This window comes from Pan paniscus, chromosome 11, assembly GCF_029289425.2.
Source record: "Pan paniscus chromosome 11, NHGRI_mPanPan1-v2.0_pri, whole genome shotgun sequence".
NCBI lineage: Eukaryota > Metazoa > Chordata > Mammalia > Primates > Hominidae > Pan > Pan paniscus.
The window spans coordinates 35,229,904-35,247,781 of record NC_073260.2 but is presented as its reverse complement, the minus strand read 5'-3'; the positions used below and the strand labels follow the sequence as shown (position 1 = coordinate 35,247,781).

Genomic DNA, 17,878 nt, shown 5'->3' with positions numbered 1-17,878 from the left:
ATGTCTCACTGGAGCAGCTTTAGTTAGCAACAAAACTGAATGCCAGCTACAAAAGATAGCAACAAGCAGTCAACCACCAGGAAATAGTAAAAGTGGGTAATGAAGCACCCAAAGTAAAATTAAGAGACTTCTAAAACAATATGGACAGCTAGCATTCATTTAGGTGCCTCATATAACTATTTAAAGAAATAAAATTATCTCCAAACCATTCTTATCACCAGTATAAAGGAGTAAACTTCAAGTATATCACAAAAAGTTTTTTTATACTTTTTTCTTTTTTCCTTAAGTTCATTGTGGTGTCACTAAAAGAAGGTATGTTCAACAATGCAAACGTTCTTTTCAAAACCAAGTTTGTGGATGGTGTTTCTACAGTAGCCAGATTTACTCAATGTCAAAATGGAAAGATTTCAAAGGAAGCAAAATCCAAGGCAAAACCACCCAAAGGAGCACATGTGGAAGATTAAACTACAAATTTATTTCTTCATCTTGACCTGTTTTTTTAAATGTAAACTTTTAAGGACTTGAGATAACTAATTTGTTTATATACAAAAATTAATGTCACTGTGTTACTTAACCCATGTTTTCTCTTTATATAATCACTTATCACTTACAAATGAGCATATATTCCTCATCTCTTAACTAGTCTAATTATGGTCCAATTATTGTGGTTGTGATTTTATGCATATCATCAAATGTTTTTTTCTTATGCAGGTCTTTTATATATTAGGGATCCTGAGATACCCGATTCTATATGTAAAAGCTAATATACAAAAAAGCAGATTAAATTACATGATAAATGTAGCTGATCATCAGTGTTTAATTGATTTAATTCCTAAGCCAATATTAATGTGTTTTCTATCCTAATAAAGTCATTCAGGTAAGGAAGAATTATAAATCAGGTAACTGGACCAACAAAGGGAACACATATAAAGCTATTATGCATGCATGGAGCCGTTTGAGGCTAGTTTTTTAAGGCCACAACTCCAGACCCCTGATTTAGACTGAGATAGAAAACAGATCTTGAAAGAATCCTTATTTTAATGATACATGAATATCATGTTCCTATACGCTTAATAATTGGTCTCTACGACTTTAATGTTTTTGTTTTTTTAAGCTGTGTAAGTATTTTTAAATCAAAGCTTAGGAGGAGGTGTGTTGCGTGGTACTATCTGCTGCAAATTTGTCTGAAGTTTGTTAATATTTTCCAAGATTTTTGTCAGCCTTTTCATAATCCAGTCATTAACAACCTATTGGTAAACAAGAATGTAGGTGCCAGTAGACTAAACCAAATTTATTTTTCCCTGAGTCTGATATATATATGTATAAATATAAATAACTCAATCCATCTGTTCCACCAAAATAACTCAAAAGTTGGATGATTATTTGTCTTCCGCTTTCCAGTTCAAAGGGATGAAATTCCTTTAGAACTTGAAAGATGACACTAGCAAACACCATGAGAATACTGTCTACAGTTTTTAGTATCTCTAGGTACATCATCACTAGAACAGTGACCCCAAACTGAATCATGAAAGGTCTGACATGATGTAATCTGATCTTCCATGTGTTATTTTGACCCCACATCTCTTCTTGATTTTTTAGTCTTATTTCCTTAGTGTTATTATCATACTTCCCCTGATATATGGCCGTACTTCCTGGCCCTGGGCTTGACATTTCCCACCCTTCATTCTCCATACATATGAGATGTCAGAAAACATGCAGTAATTGATATTATGGGACACATTGGAAAGGATTGAATCTGGAATTAGTTCTGTCCACTGTGGAGGGGAGAGGAAATAATGCTGTAAATGTTGAGTTACAGAAAGTCCAATGTCAAATATACAGTTTTTTTGTTTCCTTTCAAATGTATTACAGACTGTGCCAAAACAGTTATCAATTCACACTGTCAATATTAAAGTATACCATAGTATACAAATTAGTCAGTACTTGCTGTTAATTTTAATATTTCTGATTTAACAGTTATTAAGTGGTACTTCATTGCTGTTTTAGCCAACGTTTTAAAAATAATTTGGGAGTTTGACTATTTTGGCTTACGTACTCATTTCCTTTTCTCTGCTAAAAATTTTTTGCTTGTGTGCGTTCCTGATTTTTGTCTTGTATAATCTTGATCTTTGAAAACCCTCAAACATGTATTAAATTGTTGTAACTTTTTTTCATTAGAGGGAAGACATTAAGGGGATTGGGGACATTTGTTTCACACATCTGCAGTAATATGAGTTAACTAATATTTAACAAGCTCTTTCTTTACATTAGCTGCTGTTCTCATTTGTATGTATTGTCATATTTAATCCTCAGAATAACCTAGTGAGGTAAATACTGTTGTTGTCAGCATGGTGTAATCGAGGAATTGAGCAGAAAAGTTAGGAAACTTGCTCAGGGTGATAATACAGTTAGGAGTGTCAGGGCCCATGGACAAATCTTGTCAGTCTCCAGAACCTAAGATATACTACGTCACTGACAGCTTGAACATTTGTATTTATTGTACAGAATAAATTTAAGAAAAATACCTGTATGAGCAGTATGTACAACGTGAATGTTACCTTAAAGAAGAACCTCAACCATGTGAAGAGAGGATTCATTGTGGTGGTGGCGGTTTTGGCATTTCAAGTAAGCTCACAGCAAATGCAAAGCAAAGACATGAATTTTTCTCTTCCAATAGGGTGGCATAATCTAAAGGCCAACATTCCCACAGATGATAAATATAGATTCTGGGCAAAATACTAGAAACAACTACCTGAGAGTTCAGGAACTGAAGAAAAACTAGAAAGATTTTGGATGGGAGATAAAATACCGAGGAAGAGACAGGCACAAGCTAAGGTTAATGTTTTTGACCTAAGTACCAGCTATAGTCATGGTGCAGCTGTAGGACAGCTAAGGCTGCAGTGGAAAGCCTGGGGTTTTTCTGGTCTGGAGAACTAAAAGATGGGATCTGGGCTAACCACAGCTTCCAGAAAGTGAAGGAGACGTCTCAGAAGGGATAAACGAGGACCTGGAGAAAGAGGTCCCCAGACTTAGTAGATGAAGTCAGCCAAAGTAATTAACCCCTGAACTCTGTAGATACAGAACATATCAAAGATAAAGCCAGATACTAGTTAAAACAGTAAGGATAGATTTAAATCAGTAACATACTCTTGCAATAAGAAGAGTCCAGTATGAACTGAACTCAATTTTGATTTGTATTGAGGTGATTGGGTGTCTTAAAGGGAGAATGAGGGAATAGAGGAGGATAAGTGGGGGCTTAGAGTCAGGGATATAAACAGGAAAGGGAATTGGTTGATGTGAAACCCATTTAGATTTGTTAACTGGCTCTAATGCCAAGGTAGGCTCTTACCCTCCCACAGAGACTGGGACTCTACCTTCAAGTGTTGGTTGGAAGAAACAGTAAACTCTTAGCAACCCTTGAGTTTTCTCAGGAGTTGACTTTCAGGAGGAGGATAGTCAACCTATGGATGTGGCTTTGAGCTGTTAGAAACTGCTAGTGTTTTTTTCAGATCTTTACAGGCAATGGTTTATTTAGATGTAGAAAGAGCTCAGAGGAACCTGGCTAGAACTTCATCAAAGAGAATCTTTGTGAAACAGACAAGCAGTTTGCAGTTTACCATAATAAAATTGAATTGTGATTTGAACTGCCACCTGCAAGACCGTTCTCCAGGTGACCTTGGACTAACCCACTTCTCCCCACTTCTCACTAGTTGTCAAAAAGAACAGCCTTGCTATCTGGTCAGGTGAATGACAACCAAGTGGAAAAAGATCTGTGTGGTTACAAGGAGTATGGCAAAAGGTTGCTAACCGGCAAGGACAAATACATGTCACCTGTGGATGCTGGGAATACCATAGCCACCTTTTAGGGAAACTTAAATTATGTTTTTGGATACCCTGTAAAACTTTGCTCTGACAGGGAACCTCCTTTACTGCCCAAGGAACATGACAGCAGGCACACTCATGGAATACAATGGGTTTTCCATGCACCCTGTCATCCTCAGTCCAATAGAGCTGTTGAACAATGGAAAGCCAGCTCACAACGAGTGAAGGAAGGACATCAAGATAGCCTACAAGTTGGGTGGTACCACCCCATCCGAATATGGCAGTATGGACACTGAACACTGCCCTCCAGGGCAAGGGAACCACATGATTGCAGCACATGTTGAGAAGCACTGAGCTTGGAGGAGGTACAGGTGGACCAGATGACGGCCTCTGCCTGTGAAATCCAAATTCCAGTGTTCCCAGCCATTTTCTTTTTAGAGTGCACATCCTGTGGGTGGTTTGCAGTTCAGGCTGCCACAGTACCCCAAAACGCCCCCCCTAACTCTTAATCTGGAGTCAGCGTTTCCCTCAGGTGCACTCCCTGTGGGATCCCTCAAGGGTGGAAACAGGACCAAGAAATACCAGGATGCTAGAGTCCCTCTGATAGTGCCAGGGACATCTGATCCTTCCATTTGGCTGGGCAATGTTGTCAGACATGTCATCATTCAAGAAGTGACTTCCCTTCCTGGACTGGATGGCTGAGGCTGAAATGTCTGAGGCATTTCAAGGGTAGTACCACAGGATATGGTAATGTTTATAATATACAGTGTGATATTTTGATATTTGTATATGTTATGGAATGATTGATTACCACAATCAAGCTAATTAACATATCATCTCACATAATTACCTTTTTTGTGTGTATGGTGAGAACATTAAGATGTATTCTTCTGGGAAATTTTAAATATATAACAGTATTAGCTATAGTCACCATGCTGTACAGCAGATCTCCAGAACTTATTCATCATGCATAACTATGACTTTGTATTCTTTGATAAACATCTCCGCACTTCCCCTGCTCCCCAGCCCTTGGCAACCACATTCTACTCCCTGGTTCTATGAGTTTGACTTTTTCAGATTTTACAAATGAGTGAGATCATTAGAGTATTTGTCTTTCTGTGCCTCTTTGATTTCGCTTAGCATTATCCCTTCTATGTTAATACATGTCACAAATAACATGTCCTTTTTAACGCTAAATAATACTCCTGTGTGTATCTTTATATCTAGGTTGACTAGTTTTTTTGCTAGTATGAATACCGTAAACATTTGTGTACAGGTCACAGACATCAGATCCTTCCATTGTGGTGGGCGATGTTATCAGATAGGTCAAGTTTGTTTAGGACCTGACTTCCCTTCCTGGACTAGACCACTGAGGCCAAAAGGTCTGGGTGAAGTAACAAGGGCAATGGGGCCTGCAGAGGTAGTGGCCTCAGGATAGGGATAGACAGACTGGGTTACTGCCCCAACTCAGCCTGACCCCTATCCCATAGACGGAGTCAACTCTGAGAGATCTGGATGGTTTGGATCCATAACGCCTTTGTTAGGTTCTCCTAAGCTGTGGCCACGGCCGCAAAGTGATCTGCCATTCTGGACCTCATTCTGTCACAGACCACAGTGACCAAGTCTTATTAATGGCATAGTTGCATTCACTCAGGTTCTCTTGTACAATGTTATTCATGAAGCCCCTACACAGAGGGCTAACAACAATCCAGTCCCTGTTTTTGTTGTTGCCATTGGGATACTTACTCATGTAATAAAAGGTGTGTCAAAGTGCCAGCCCCTCAAGGTTTTGTTAGTTGTGGTTCTGATATTTTGCCAGAGGTCATTATTTTAAAACAGGGCACCAGCATTCCTAATGCTATAACATACACCAGTATACCAACAGAACCTGAGCCTGAGCCCTGATTACTGAGTAAGAATGTATCCATAGCATGGAAAGGAGCCAGAGGTGACCTGTTTTGCTTTTTTTTTTTTTTTTTTTGGCCTATGGATATCCAATTGCTCCAGCACAATTTGTTGAAAAGGCTGTCTTAGCCAGGCACGGTGGCTCAAGCCTGTAATCTCAGCACTTTGGGAGGCCGAGGCAGGTGGATCACTTGAGGTCAGGAGTTCGAGACCAGCCAGACCAACATGGTGAAACCCCGTCTCTACTAAAAACACAAAAAATTCGCCAGGCATGGTGGTGTGTGCCTGTAATCCCAGCTACTCGAGAGGCAAAGGCAGAATTACTTTAACCTGGGAGGCGGAGGTTGCAGTGAGTTGAGATTGCACCACTGCACTCCAGCCTGGGCAACAGAGCAAGAGACTGTCTAAAAAAAAAAAGTCTATCTTTCCTCCTAGAAAAACATCGAGTTGTTTTTTTCTTTTCCAACTGTGTCAAAAATTATTTGGGCATTTTTAAGTCTACTTTTATTATAGGTTCTCTATTCTGTTCCATTGATCTATGTGTCTGTCCCTTTTCCAGTATCTCACAGTCTTGATTATGGTGGCCCTGCGTAATAAGCCTTGAAGTCAGATTGATTCTTGCTACTTTATTCCTCTTTGTCAAAATTGATTTAGATATTCTTGATGGATGCCTTTCCATACAAGTTTCAGAATAATCTTAACTATATCTACAGAATGCCTTGGGATTTTTATAGGAATTATATTAAACCTAGGTATTAATTTAAAGAGAATTGACATCCTTACTATGTTGAACCTGGTAACCCAGGAATGCGGACTGAATGTCTCTCCATTTATTGAGATCTTTAACTTCAACACTGATTATTTTCAGTACACCACATATAGAAAGGCAACAGTCTAGAATATCTAAATCAAGTTTGACAAAGAGGAATAAAATAGCAGGAATCAAATGTGTATGCTGAAACATTCTGTAAAACATTCTGTACATTTTGTTAGACTTACACCTAAATATTTCATTTTTTGAGCTACGATAAAGGGTATTTATGTGTAACAATATCCATATGTTCATCATTAGTGTATATAATTAATTTTTATATGTCTATCTTTGTAACCGTTGGCCTTGCTAAACTTCTTAGTTCTAGGTTTCTTGTAGATTTTGGGGGATTTTCTACACAGACAATTATGTCCTCTACAATCATAGGCAGCTTTATTTCTTCCCTGTTGATCTGTATGCCTTTTATTTCCTTTTGTGCCTTATGGCATTGACTGGAACTTCTTAGCACTGTGTTGTGTAAGAATGGTGAGAGCCAGACCATCCTAGCTAACACGGTGAAACCCTGTCTCTACTAAAAATACAAAAAGTTAGCCAGGCCTGGTGGCGGGCACCTATAGTCCCAGCTACTTGGGAGGCTGAGGCAGGAGAATTGCTTGAACCTGGGAGGCAGAGGTTGTAGTGAGCCGAGATCGCGCCACTGCACTCCAGCCTGGGCGACAGAGCAAGACTCCATCTCAAAAAAACAGAAGTGTGGTGAGAGCCACTACACTTGCCTTGTTCTCAAAATCAGGGAGGAAGTATTCTTTCACCTCGAAGTGTAATGTTAGCTGTAAGGTTTTGGTAGATGCTCTTCACCAAACTGAGGAAGTTCTCTTCTATTCCTATTTTGATGGCAGTTTATCACGAATAAGTATTGAATTTTTTCAATGCTTTGTCCACATTGATTGGTATGATCATGTAACTTCTTCCTTAGCCTGTTAATATCATGGATTACACTGCTTGATTTTTAAATATTGAACCAGTCTTTCCCTAGAATAAACTCTACTTGAGAATGGCATGTATAATTCTTTCTGCATTTGCTGAATTGTATTTGCTAATAATTTGGTCATGGTTTTAATGTCTCTATTCATGAGAGGCATTGGCATGGTTTTCTTTTTTTCTTGTTTCAGGATAATCCTGGCTTCATGAAATTGAACTGGGAAATGTTCCCTCCTCTATTTTCTGGAGGATTGTGTAGAACTAATGTTAATTCTTCTTTAAATATTTGGTAGAATTTTGTGAAATAATCTGGACCTTGAGATTTGAGGGTGGTGGTGGGTGGTAAAATTAGTAGTAAAAATTTCCTTAGTAGTTATAGGACTACTCTATATCTTTTATCTATTTTATATAGAATGAATTGCAGTAGTTTCTTCTTTTTGAGGAATTACTGTCTTTCATCTAAATTGCCAAATTTGTGTGTGGAGTTAATCATGGTATTTCTGTATTATTATCCTTTTGATGTATTCAGGTTCTCTAGTTGATATCCCTTGTTTCATTTCCAATATGATAATTTGTGTCTTTTTTTAACTTTTGTCACCCTTGGTACATAGAGGTTTGTCTATCTATTGTCTAATGTTATGATCTTTTCAAAGAACCAGTGTTTTATTTCATTAACTTTCTCTACTGTTTTTCTGTTTTCAGTTCATTGATTTCTGCCCTTAGCTTAATTATTTTCTTTTTTCTGCTTGCTTTGGACTGACTTTGGTATTCCTTCTCTAGTTTCTCATGAGGAAGCTTAAATTATTAATTTGAGAATTCTGATTTTTTTCTGATTAGCATGTAATGCTACAAACATCCCTCTTAAGTAATCTTTCAGTGTCATCTCACAGATTTTGTCATGTTCCGTTTTCATTTTCTTTAAATTCAAAATGTTTTCTAATTTACTTTCTTGAACATTTCTTCTTCAACTCATGGTTTTTTTGAGGGAGGTTTTTTTTTTTTTTTTTTTTTTTTTTTTGAGAAGAAGTCTCGGTCTGTCGCTCAGGCTGGAGTACAGTGGTGTGATCTCGGCTCACTGCAACTTCTGCATCCCAGGTTCAAGCGAGTCTCCTCCCTCAGCCTCCCGAGTAGCTGGGACTAGAGGTGTGTGCCACCACGCTTGGCTAATTTTTTGTATTTTTAGTAGAGACGGGGTTTCACTGTGTTAGCCAGGATGGTCTTGATCTCCTGACCTCGTGATCCACCCACCTCGGCCTCTCAAAGTGTTGGGATTACAGGCGCGAGCCACCGCACCCAGCCCTGGGGAGTGTATTTTTTAACTTATAAATTCTTGAGATTTTCCAAGTATATTTTTCTTCTTGACTTCTAATTTAATTCTTGTTTGGTCAGGGATCATACTTTGTATCATTTCAATTTAAAAAAATTAGAAATTGACAGACATATGCTTCTATTAAAAAACAAAAAGCCACAAATATAATGGTCTAAGGTTCTATTCTAACCTGTATTCTAGATAAGAACAAAGTAAACTCAAGTAAAAAGATTGAAAAATAAAGAATAGGAATCCATAATATATAAAACAATGGAGAAAATCAATGAAACCCACATCAAGTTCTCAAACTGTCAACAAAATCTCTATATCCCTATCAATCAAGGAACCAGAGAAATTACAAATCACTATCAGGAATGAAAGAAGAGCTGCCACTGTGGATCTTACCTGGATTAAGAAGATACAAAATTATGACCATTTTTATGCCGATAAATTTGACAACTTAGACAAAATAGAAAAATTCTTTGAAAAATAAAACCAAAATTGACACAAGAACAGACAAAATCTGAATAGCCTCACATCTACTAATGAAATTGTAATTATTATTAAATATCTTTCCACAAAGAAAACTCCAATCCTACAATGAATACTCCAAGTTTCACTCATAAATTTTACCATTTAAGGAAGAAGTAACACCAATCTCATAAAGAGAAGGGGAGAGAACACTTGCTAGTTTTTTTCTTTTTTACTAGACTAGTATTGTTCTAATAGTAAAACCTGACACAGACATTACAAAACAAAAAAGTTAAAGGAAAGCAACCCTCATGAATATAGGAACAAAAATTCTTAAACTATTATCAAATTAAATCTAATGACATAAAAGATTAGCCATTACAAAGATTTTTTTCAACAGATGGTGCTGACAACTTGATATTTATATGAAAAAAATGTAAACATTGACCCTTAACAACATACAGAAAAATAAATAAAAATGGGTCATAGGCCCAGAAGTAAGTTCTAACACTTTTAGAAGAAAACATAGTGACCCTACATTATGCAAAGATTTCTTAGGACAAAGAAGACACAAGGAAAAAAGAGAGTAATTGAACTTCATCAAAACAAAGTTGAAAAAAATCTCTTCAAAAGACACTTAAGAAAATGAAAAGACAAGCTACAGAATAGGAGAAATTATTTGCAATGTATACATTTAACAGAATTGCATCCAAAATGTTTAAAGAACTCTTGCAACTCACTTGTTGACATTTGCATGAATTGGAAACTGAGTGGTCGGCTGAGTTAAACTGCTGACACCTTAACATGCAAGGTAGTGCAACACACTGACTTCTAATGATTGTATTTCTCACTGCAACGCATTTGAATTTTTTTTTTTTTTTTTTTTTTTTTTAGACAGAGTCTTGCTCAGTTGCCCAGGCTGGAGTGCAGTGGCGCAATCTCGGCTCACTGCAACCTCCGCCTCCTGGGTTCATGCCATTCTCCTGCCTCAGCCTCCCGAGTAGCTGGGACTATAGGCGCCCGCCACTAAGCCCGGCTAATTTTTTTGTATTTTTAGTAGAGACGGGGTTTCACCGTGTTAGCCAGGATGGTCTCAATCTCCTGACCTCGTGATCTGCCCATCTCGGCCTCCCAAAGTGCTGGGATTACAGGCATGAGCCACCGCGCCCGGCCGCATTTGAATGTTTTTAATGGCAGTTTCTGTCTTTAATAAAGCTATAATACTAATTTTTAATATCTCAACTTCCTGAGTACATGTCTGTAATAATCTGTGGGATGAAATGAGAATTATATATAAAGCACTTCTGCATAGCAAAACATGACAGTTATTTTACAGAAATGCAGTTTTATTTGGAGTCTGAAATAAATGCTTTTTTTCATGGAATACCATTTTTACTTGAACAAATTTCTTTTTTTTCTTTCTTTTTTTTTTTTTTTTTTTTTTTTTTGAGATGGAGTCTCGCTCTGTCGCCCAGGCTGGAGTGCAGTGGCGCAATCTCGGCTCACTGCAAGCTCCACCTCCTGGGTTCACGCCATTCTCCTGCCTCAGCCTCCCGAGTAGCTGGGACTACAGGCGCCCGCCACCACGCCCTGCTAATTTTTTGTTTTTTAGTAGAGATGGGGTTTCACCGTGTTAGCCAGGATGGTCTCCATCTCCTGACCTCGTGATCCACCTGCCTCGGCCTCTCAAAGTGCTGGGATTATACGCGTGAGCCACCGCGCCCGGCCTTACTTGAACAAATTTCTTACAGACAAACTATGGTTATTAGGTTTATGGTATCAGGTAGCCATTTCTCAGAATTGAACAAAGTGAGCCTGTTATATAAACCTGACGTATTTGTTGCCAATAATAAAATTGTAGCTTTCAAATGAAAATTAGAATTTTGGCAAACTTGTATTCCTTATGAGCTTGACGTATCTTAATATTTCAAGACTTTTCTAATACAACAGGTGGCAATGTTAACAAATTAAGTTTTTTTGATACTGTATTAAGAAACGTGTTAACATTTAGGAGATATGCATGATTCAGTGAATGGCATTTTCCAGTGGCCAATGTGTGATATTACAAAGTCATTATGTGGGTAAAATAGGCATTCACAGTGCAGGAATGATCAATGGTTTTAATATTACAGAGTACAAAAACTTTACTGATTTGGTTTCAAACTCCACATTGCAACTAAATTTTAAGAAGCTATTGTCACATTTTGTTTTTAGTATTAAGGAAAAATATTTACATTATTTGAAAAGACTCTTAAAAATATTTCTACCTTTTCCAACTACTTATTTGTTCTCAATTCTACTTGGGTTACTCAATTTGCCTAAAGTTATACAGCTAGAAAATAGAAAAGCCAAAGTTTGAATTCAGACTGTCTAGCTGATAAGCCCATACTCTTAGATATTACACCATTATAATGAGTGAGAAATACTCCTAAATTTATGTCTGGAGCTGAGATAACATTCGGTTCCCCCTTGAATAGAAATACAATATTCTGGCCGGGCGCAGTGGCTCATGCCTGTAATCCCAGCACTTTGGGAGTCCGAGGCGGGTGGATCATCTGAGGTCAGGGGTTCGAGAACAGCCTGGCCAGCATGGTGAAATCCCGTCTCTATTAAAAGTAAAAAATTTAAAAAAATTAGCTGGGCATAGTGGTGGGCGCCTGTAATCCCAGCTACTCAGAGGCTGAGGCAGGAGAATCGCTTGAACCCGGGAGGCAGAGGTTACAGCGAGCCGAGATTGTACCACTACACTCCAGCCTGGGCAACAGGGTGAGACTCTGTCTCAAAAAAAAAAAAAAAAAAAATCAATGGTATCAGCCCTTTTATGTATTGCACCTATTGCTTCCTATTCTATTTTTGTATGTGTGAAAAGTATATAAACTGCCTAAGCTATTGTGTTTCAAGGTTGAAGTTTTATTTTCACATCTTTCAACTTTAATCAAAGACAAATTTTTAAATCCCTTAGTAATTTAGTTATAGAAGTCTACTATATTGCTAATTACTTAGAATTGAACATTCAAGGCATATGTTAATTTGAAGAAAAGAAAAAAGAAATCTAATGGAGGAGAAAAAGATTTTTACCAAGATTGCTTCTAGATCAGCGTAAGGAAGCAGGTATTAAACATATCCTGATTACCTCTGCTTTGTGGGACCAGAAAGAACATAGGTAATTTACTTTTATAAATAATTCCAATATTTTAAGCCATATCTTCCACGCCGCCTGTCACATAATTTCCATTAGGACTAAATGAACCAAAAATGTACTGTGTTGCTACTCCATGGCCCATGCTATCCTGGTGCCTTGCTACTAACGATTTAGATAGAAAAATGTGGGTTCAGGGTAAAGAGAGAAAAGAAAGGAAGAAAACAAGGATGCATTGACTGCACAAATTTTCATCTATTAGCTCCTTTTAACAACTCAGCACAGTTGCTATTATTATTCTCATAGATAAGAAAACAGGCTCAGAGACATTAATTTACCTCCCCTCAACTGAGGTATAGCAGAATCAGAATTTAAATACATCTCTTCAATTCCAAGGTTCATGATTTTTCAACATGTGTTTCTAAAATGCCATTTAATAATGTAAAAACTAAAGGGAAAAAAAACTTTCTACACAGAATTTACTTAAATATATAGGATCATAAACTTCGAAATGAACTCTTTTGCCTTCCATTCTTTTAAACTAAAAGAGCAAAAAATACACAATGACTACAAACAACCATGAAACCACAATTTAGCTCAACATCTCATTATGCAGATAAAGGGGTGAAATAAAGTTGCAGCATAGAGAGTCAGATATACAGAGCATATAACATGTATTATGAGCCATGTAATGACTTATTTTTCCCACCGCTTTTCTCAATGTACATCACTGTAATCTTGTACAGTATGCTATTTTGCCATCACCTACTAAGACAAAACCATGTACATGCTAAGAACACCTCTGTTCTTTTATTTAATGGCTCAATGGCATCAAAGCATTCCTACTTCCTGCTAAAGATATTGTTATGCAATTATAAAGGCAAGCAATGAAATCACTTGTATCAAGAATACAAGTTATTTATTAAGATGAGCCTTAAACATGTCTATATTCACTTTTAAACTTACCGAAAGAAAAAGCACAAAATTTAAAATATTGAGAAGTTAACAGACCCCTGAGAATGTATCCTAAGACCCCTCCCCAGAGGTCCTCAAACTGCAGTTTGAGGAGGACTACACTATAGCATATGGAAGTGTATATGCTTTTTATATAGGATCATTATTCTCTGACAAAAGTTTCTTCCACAGTAACAGTTTGCTCAGAGGATTTTTACTAATATTTCTCATGTATGTTCTACTGTACTTTGTGTAGCGTAAAGCTTTTTCCCCATCTCCCTGAAGAGTGACAGCTTCAGAACACCCTTCTTGACTTCGGGACTAAGAACAGCTAGCTGGAATAGCTCTTCCCATTTAGGTCTAGCTCTGAATTTCTCAAAGTCCTGTACAAAAGCTAAATGTAATCTATTTATTGTCCTTTCTCTTTCATAATGTGAAATTGATGATGTTGATAATATCAACTAGATAGATTGCTAGACAAATTAGAACATAGTAAATGTTCTTGCAGTTTCTTGACACATACAAGGTACTAAAAAAATGTTAAACTCTATCACCACTAACATAAATCAAAATTATTCTATACTATTCCAAATGTACATTTTCACTTATATTATCATGTCTTATGGATTAATTTGTCACCCCAACAAACCAAACTCTTTGGACTCAGAGAGCAGGCTTATTCCAGCGTTTTCAGTGCCTAAATAAGTGCTTAGCACTTACGAGTTTTTCTGTCAATCAGGAATTGCTGAACTAGTGAATTCTTGTTTATGTCACCTCACACGTGATGTATAATACCTTCACATGAAACACTGTAGTAAAAAACATTTTTTAAGATTTCTGTTTTTTTGAATTGTCTTCCTTTTACCTAACACAATACATGAAACATAGTAGGAAAGAACTGTATAAATTAAATCACACCTCCACCCAACCACACACACACATCTCCTTAAGAGCTCATCTGATTCAACCCCATAATTATTTTCACTGTGGGGCAATTTAAATTTAGGAATGTCAAGGAACTTCTTGTCTCTGAATGTCCAACCCAGTACTTTCTCCCTTATGTGTGCTGCCTACTACCCCTACCTACTCTGTGTCTTGGTTATTTACAGTTTTCTTATATATATTTTTTGTGCATTACTCAAATTTTCCATCCTATTTTACTTGTCTGTTTCTTCTGCCTACAAGCCCTTTATTTCAATCTCTGTCTAGAAATTGTTTGTGTATCTTTCAAGTGTCAGATTTAATGCTATGTCTACTGAGGCCTTGCTGCAGATAGCTTGAGATGCTGCCTCTTTCATACTTTTTCAGTAAGTCAAGACCTCTCAGGATGGTTACTGTATTATATTCTCTCGGTGTTATACCCCCTGGAAAGCAAGGAGGACAGGGAGAATGTTTAATGTATCTCTTTATCCTTAATACTTAGCATAGTACCTGACATAGAGAGATTAACAAATGTTTCTTTCTTCACTTGATACATAATAGTTTACATATTTATGGAGTACATGTGATATTTTGTTGCATATATAGAGTGTGTAATAATCAAGTCAAGGGATTTGGGGAATCCATCGCCTTGAGTACTTACGGTATCTATGTTTTGGGAACATTTCAAGTTATCTCTTCTAGCTAAACAAGTATTTCTAAATGGAAAGTGTTAGACTTGTTAAAAAGTTTTTCATTTTATTAAAGATTCATGAGTTTATAATTGAGGAAATCTCAAGCACTTGGACAAGAGGTAGAGCAGATGGCTTTTCAGGAGATCCATTACGGTACTTGTAACCAAATCACAGGTAGTCTATTTGTAAGACAGCTATAGGCATAGAGGCTCTGATGATTAATACTTCTGGATGAGAATGGGAAATGAATGAACCTTTACTGGCAGCAAAAGACAATGTCATTCCAGGGGAGAGGGAAGGACATGCATAAGGCATGAAAATATGAAACATTAAATGTTGGAGACTACAAACATTTCTATATGCCTGGGTTATAGATTGTGTAAATGGAATCAAGAAAAGAAGCTGGAAAGGCAGTTCTACAACTGGATTGAGAAAAGTATTTGACTTTAAACTCTGTCTTCCTAACAAATCTGATTTGATTGGAAAATTAGAGGATCCTCAAACAATGATCAATCAGGAGAAAAGCGGTGTGAGAAATTTTTTTTTAATGTGGATGTGGACTTATGATCTAACCTTGTGAATTTAGCACAGTTGTAACGAGAGCAAAAACCAGCGACATAATTAATTTTCTAAACAGAGAGAAAAATACTGCTAAGGCAAATCCAAGGTGTTCCCTGCATTTTAGACAAAATCAGTGGAAAGGAACCACACTGAAAACTATCTTGGCCTTCTGATTTGCTTTCTGTTACAAAGCATTATCCATAGCTAAATATGCAAACTGATATATTCAAACTCAAATTCACAATGTAAAAATTGTCAATCCACTCATTTTGCAACTGCAGGCATACTATGAACATCTACTACACTTTTTGCTGCCCCCTACTTTGTCCAACCTATGGATACCACAACAGACCTAACTCAGAACCCAAAACAGGAATAAAATTTGGCCTATATCCGATGGTTGGGACTTAGAGTCTAGGTAACTATGTCAGAATCACCACTTCTCTTTGAGGCTTCTCTCATTCATCCATCCCTCTGGTGCTTTCCTCTTTTCTTCTCTCTTGAAGCTATCTACTCAAGTCTTGCTGACTACAAACCTAATTTTCCTATTTTCTCATGGTCTTCTTTTTTAAAAACATTTTATTAGAGATGGGATGGTCTCACCATCTTACCTAGGCTGGTCTTGAACCCCTGACCTCAAGTGATCCTCTTGTGTCAGCCTCCTGAGTAGCTGGGACTACAAATCTGCACCACGGCAGGCTTCTTTTGGTTTTGAATCACTTCCATGCCCTTGTAGGTCTTTTGCTAGTATTTCTACAGGACAGCTTTCTCCCAAAATGCAATTTCTTTTCTGAAACCCTGTTTCTACCCTACTCCTAGGTCCAGCCTTCATTCCCCAGAGCTATAGCCCAGGCTAAGCCTTTGACCTGCTTAATCTGAGAAGAAAATTTGGACTCTTATAATATTTTCAGCTAAAAATATTCTAGTGAGCAACTTAAGTCATTTTTTTTCTTTCTCTGAAAGGAAATAAAAAGTTTGGAAGAGTAATACCAAACTAAGTAGGCATAGTTACTTCCAAATCCCTTAAATAATGATGATTTCCAACATTTCACAGGAAACATTATCAAATAATCCAGATAAAAAGATATGCTGCACAGTAAGTATATAAATGTAGCAACTGCCACAAATGAAATCATTTCTTAGCACTAAATCTTTTAAAGTGAAAAACAACAGTTTAATGTGTTGGTACAAAAGCCTGTTTGAGCCATGTGCAGTTTGTGACAAAATCTACTGAAACTGCAATTAGTAATCTTCATGTTTTCATATATATTTTTCCCTGAAAACATATGGTCATAGATTTCATAGATTTTCAGTTCTGGTTTTTAACTTCTCACCCAAATTGCCATTCTTAATTCAAATTCCTTTCTGCAGTGAAAGCACAGAATTTCAAGTGGTATTTTTTTTACTGTGTATGTGTATGTGTGTGTGTGTGTGTGTGTGTGTGTGTAGACATAAAAGAACATTTCCAATGAGAGAAAAATACGTGTGGACCAATGTTATATGTTATACACACACACACACACACAGGCTGTATATATGTAATTATATATATATATATATAATTGTATATATATAATTTGGTGTTAAAAGGTCTCAATATAAGTTTTTCTTAGTTTTGACTGGTGCGATTCAGAATACAAAATAAGTAGACAGCAGCAAAATTTACATTTTATACCTATAAAAAGAAAATTATTCCTCCCACTGTCCACTCACATTTCTATTTCCAGAGTAACCCTTTTAGACCATTTCTATTTTACTCTTTTCTAATTAATCAATTTTCTCTTTCCATTGTGTCAGCACCATAAAGGTATTTGAGTACATTTATTTTTGATCGAGATTATGGAAGAGACCTTCCTATTTAATTGTCCTGGAGCAGAAATTCCATCATGCATGCTACTGCTTATTTGCATCCTCCATAGTGTAATAGACCTACCTCTGCTATGTAGTGGAGTTCTCTAGTGGACTTCTCACAACCTACACATGACAAATCATCTTTAGACTAAAACAGGATTTCTATTGGAATGACATATAACATTGTTCCACACTTATTTTTCTCTCATTGGTAATGTTCTTTTATGTCTATAACTCTTACTGTAAACATATTAGGTTGGTGCAAAAGTAATTACATTTTTCACTTTTTTTTTTTTTTTTTTTTTTTTTTGAGATGGAGTCTCACTCTGTCACTCGGGCTGGGGTGCAGTGGCGTGATCTCGGCTCACTGCAACCTCCGCCTCCCGGGTTCAAGGATTCTCATTCCCCAGCATCCTGAGTAGCTGGGACTACAGGTGTGCACCACCATGCCTGGCTAATTTTTGTATTTTTGGTAGAGACGGAGTTTCATCATGTTGGCCAGG

General features: G+C 37.0%; 1 protein-coding gene across 11 annotated transcripts in view; it reads left to right on the top strand.

Annotated features, from left to right (window-relative positions):
- SMC2 (structural maintenance of chromosomes 2) overlaps positions 1-2,270 on the top strand; it is a 48,163-nt gene extending 45,893 nt beyond the window's left edge. For all 11 annotated transcript variants that reach the window (XM_055117776.2, XM_055117777.2, XM_055117775.2 and 8 more), the window contains one exon: positions 288-2,270. In XM_055117776.2, coding sequence (XP_054973751.1) covers positions 288-464 — 177 coding nt within the window. In that variant the 3' untranslated portion in view covers positions 465-2,270. The remainder of the gene's footprint in view (positions 1-287) is intronic.
- Positions 2,271-17,878: the final 15,608 nt, after the last annotated feature.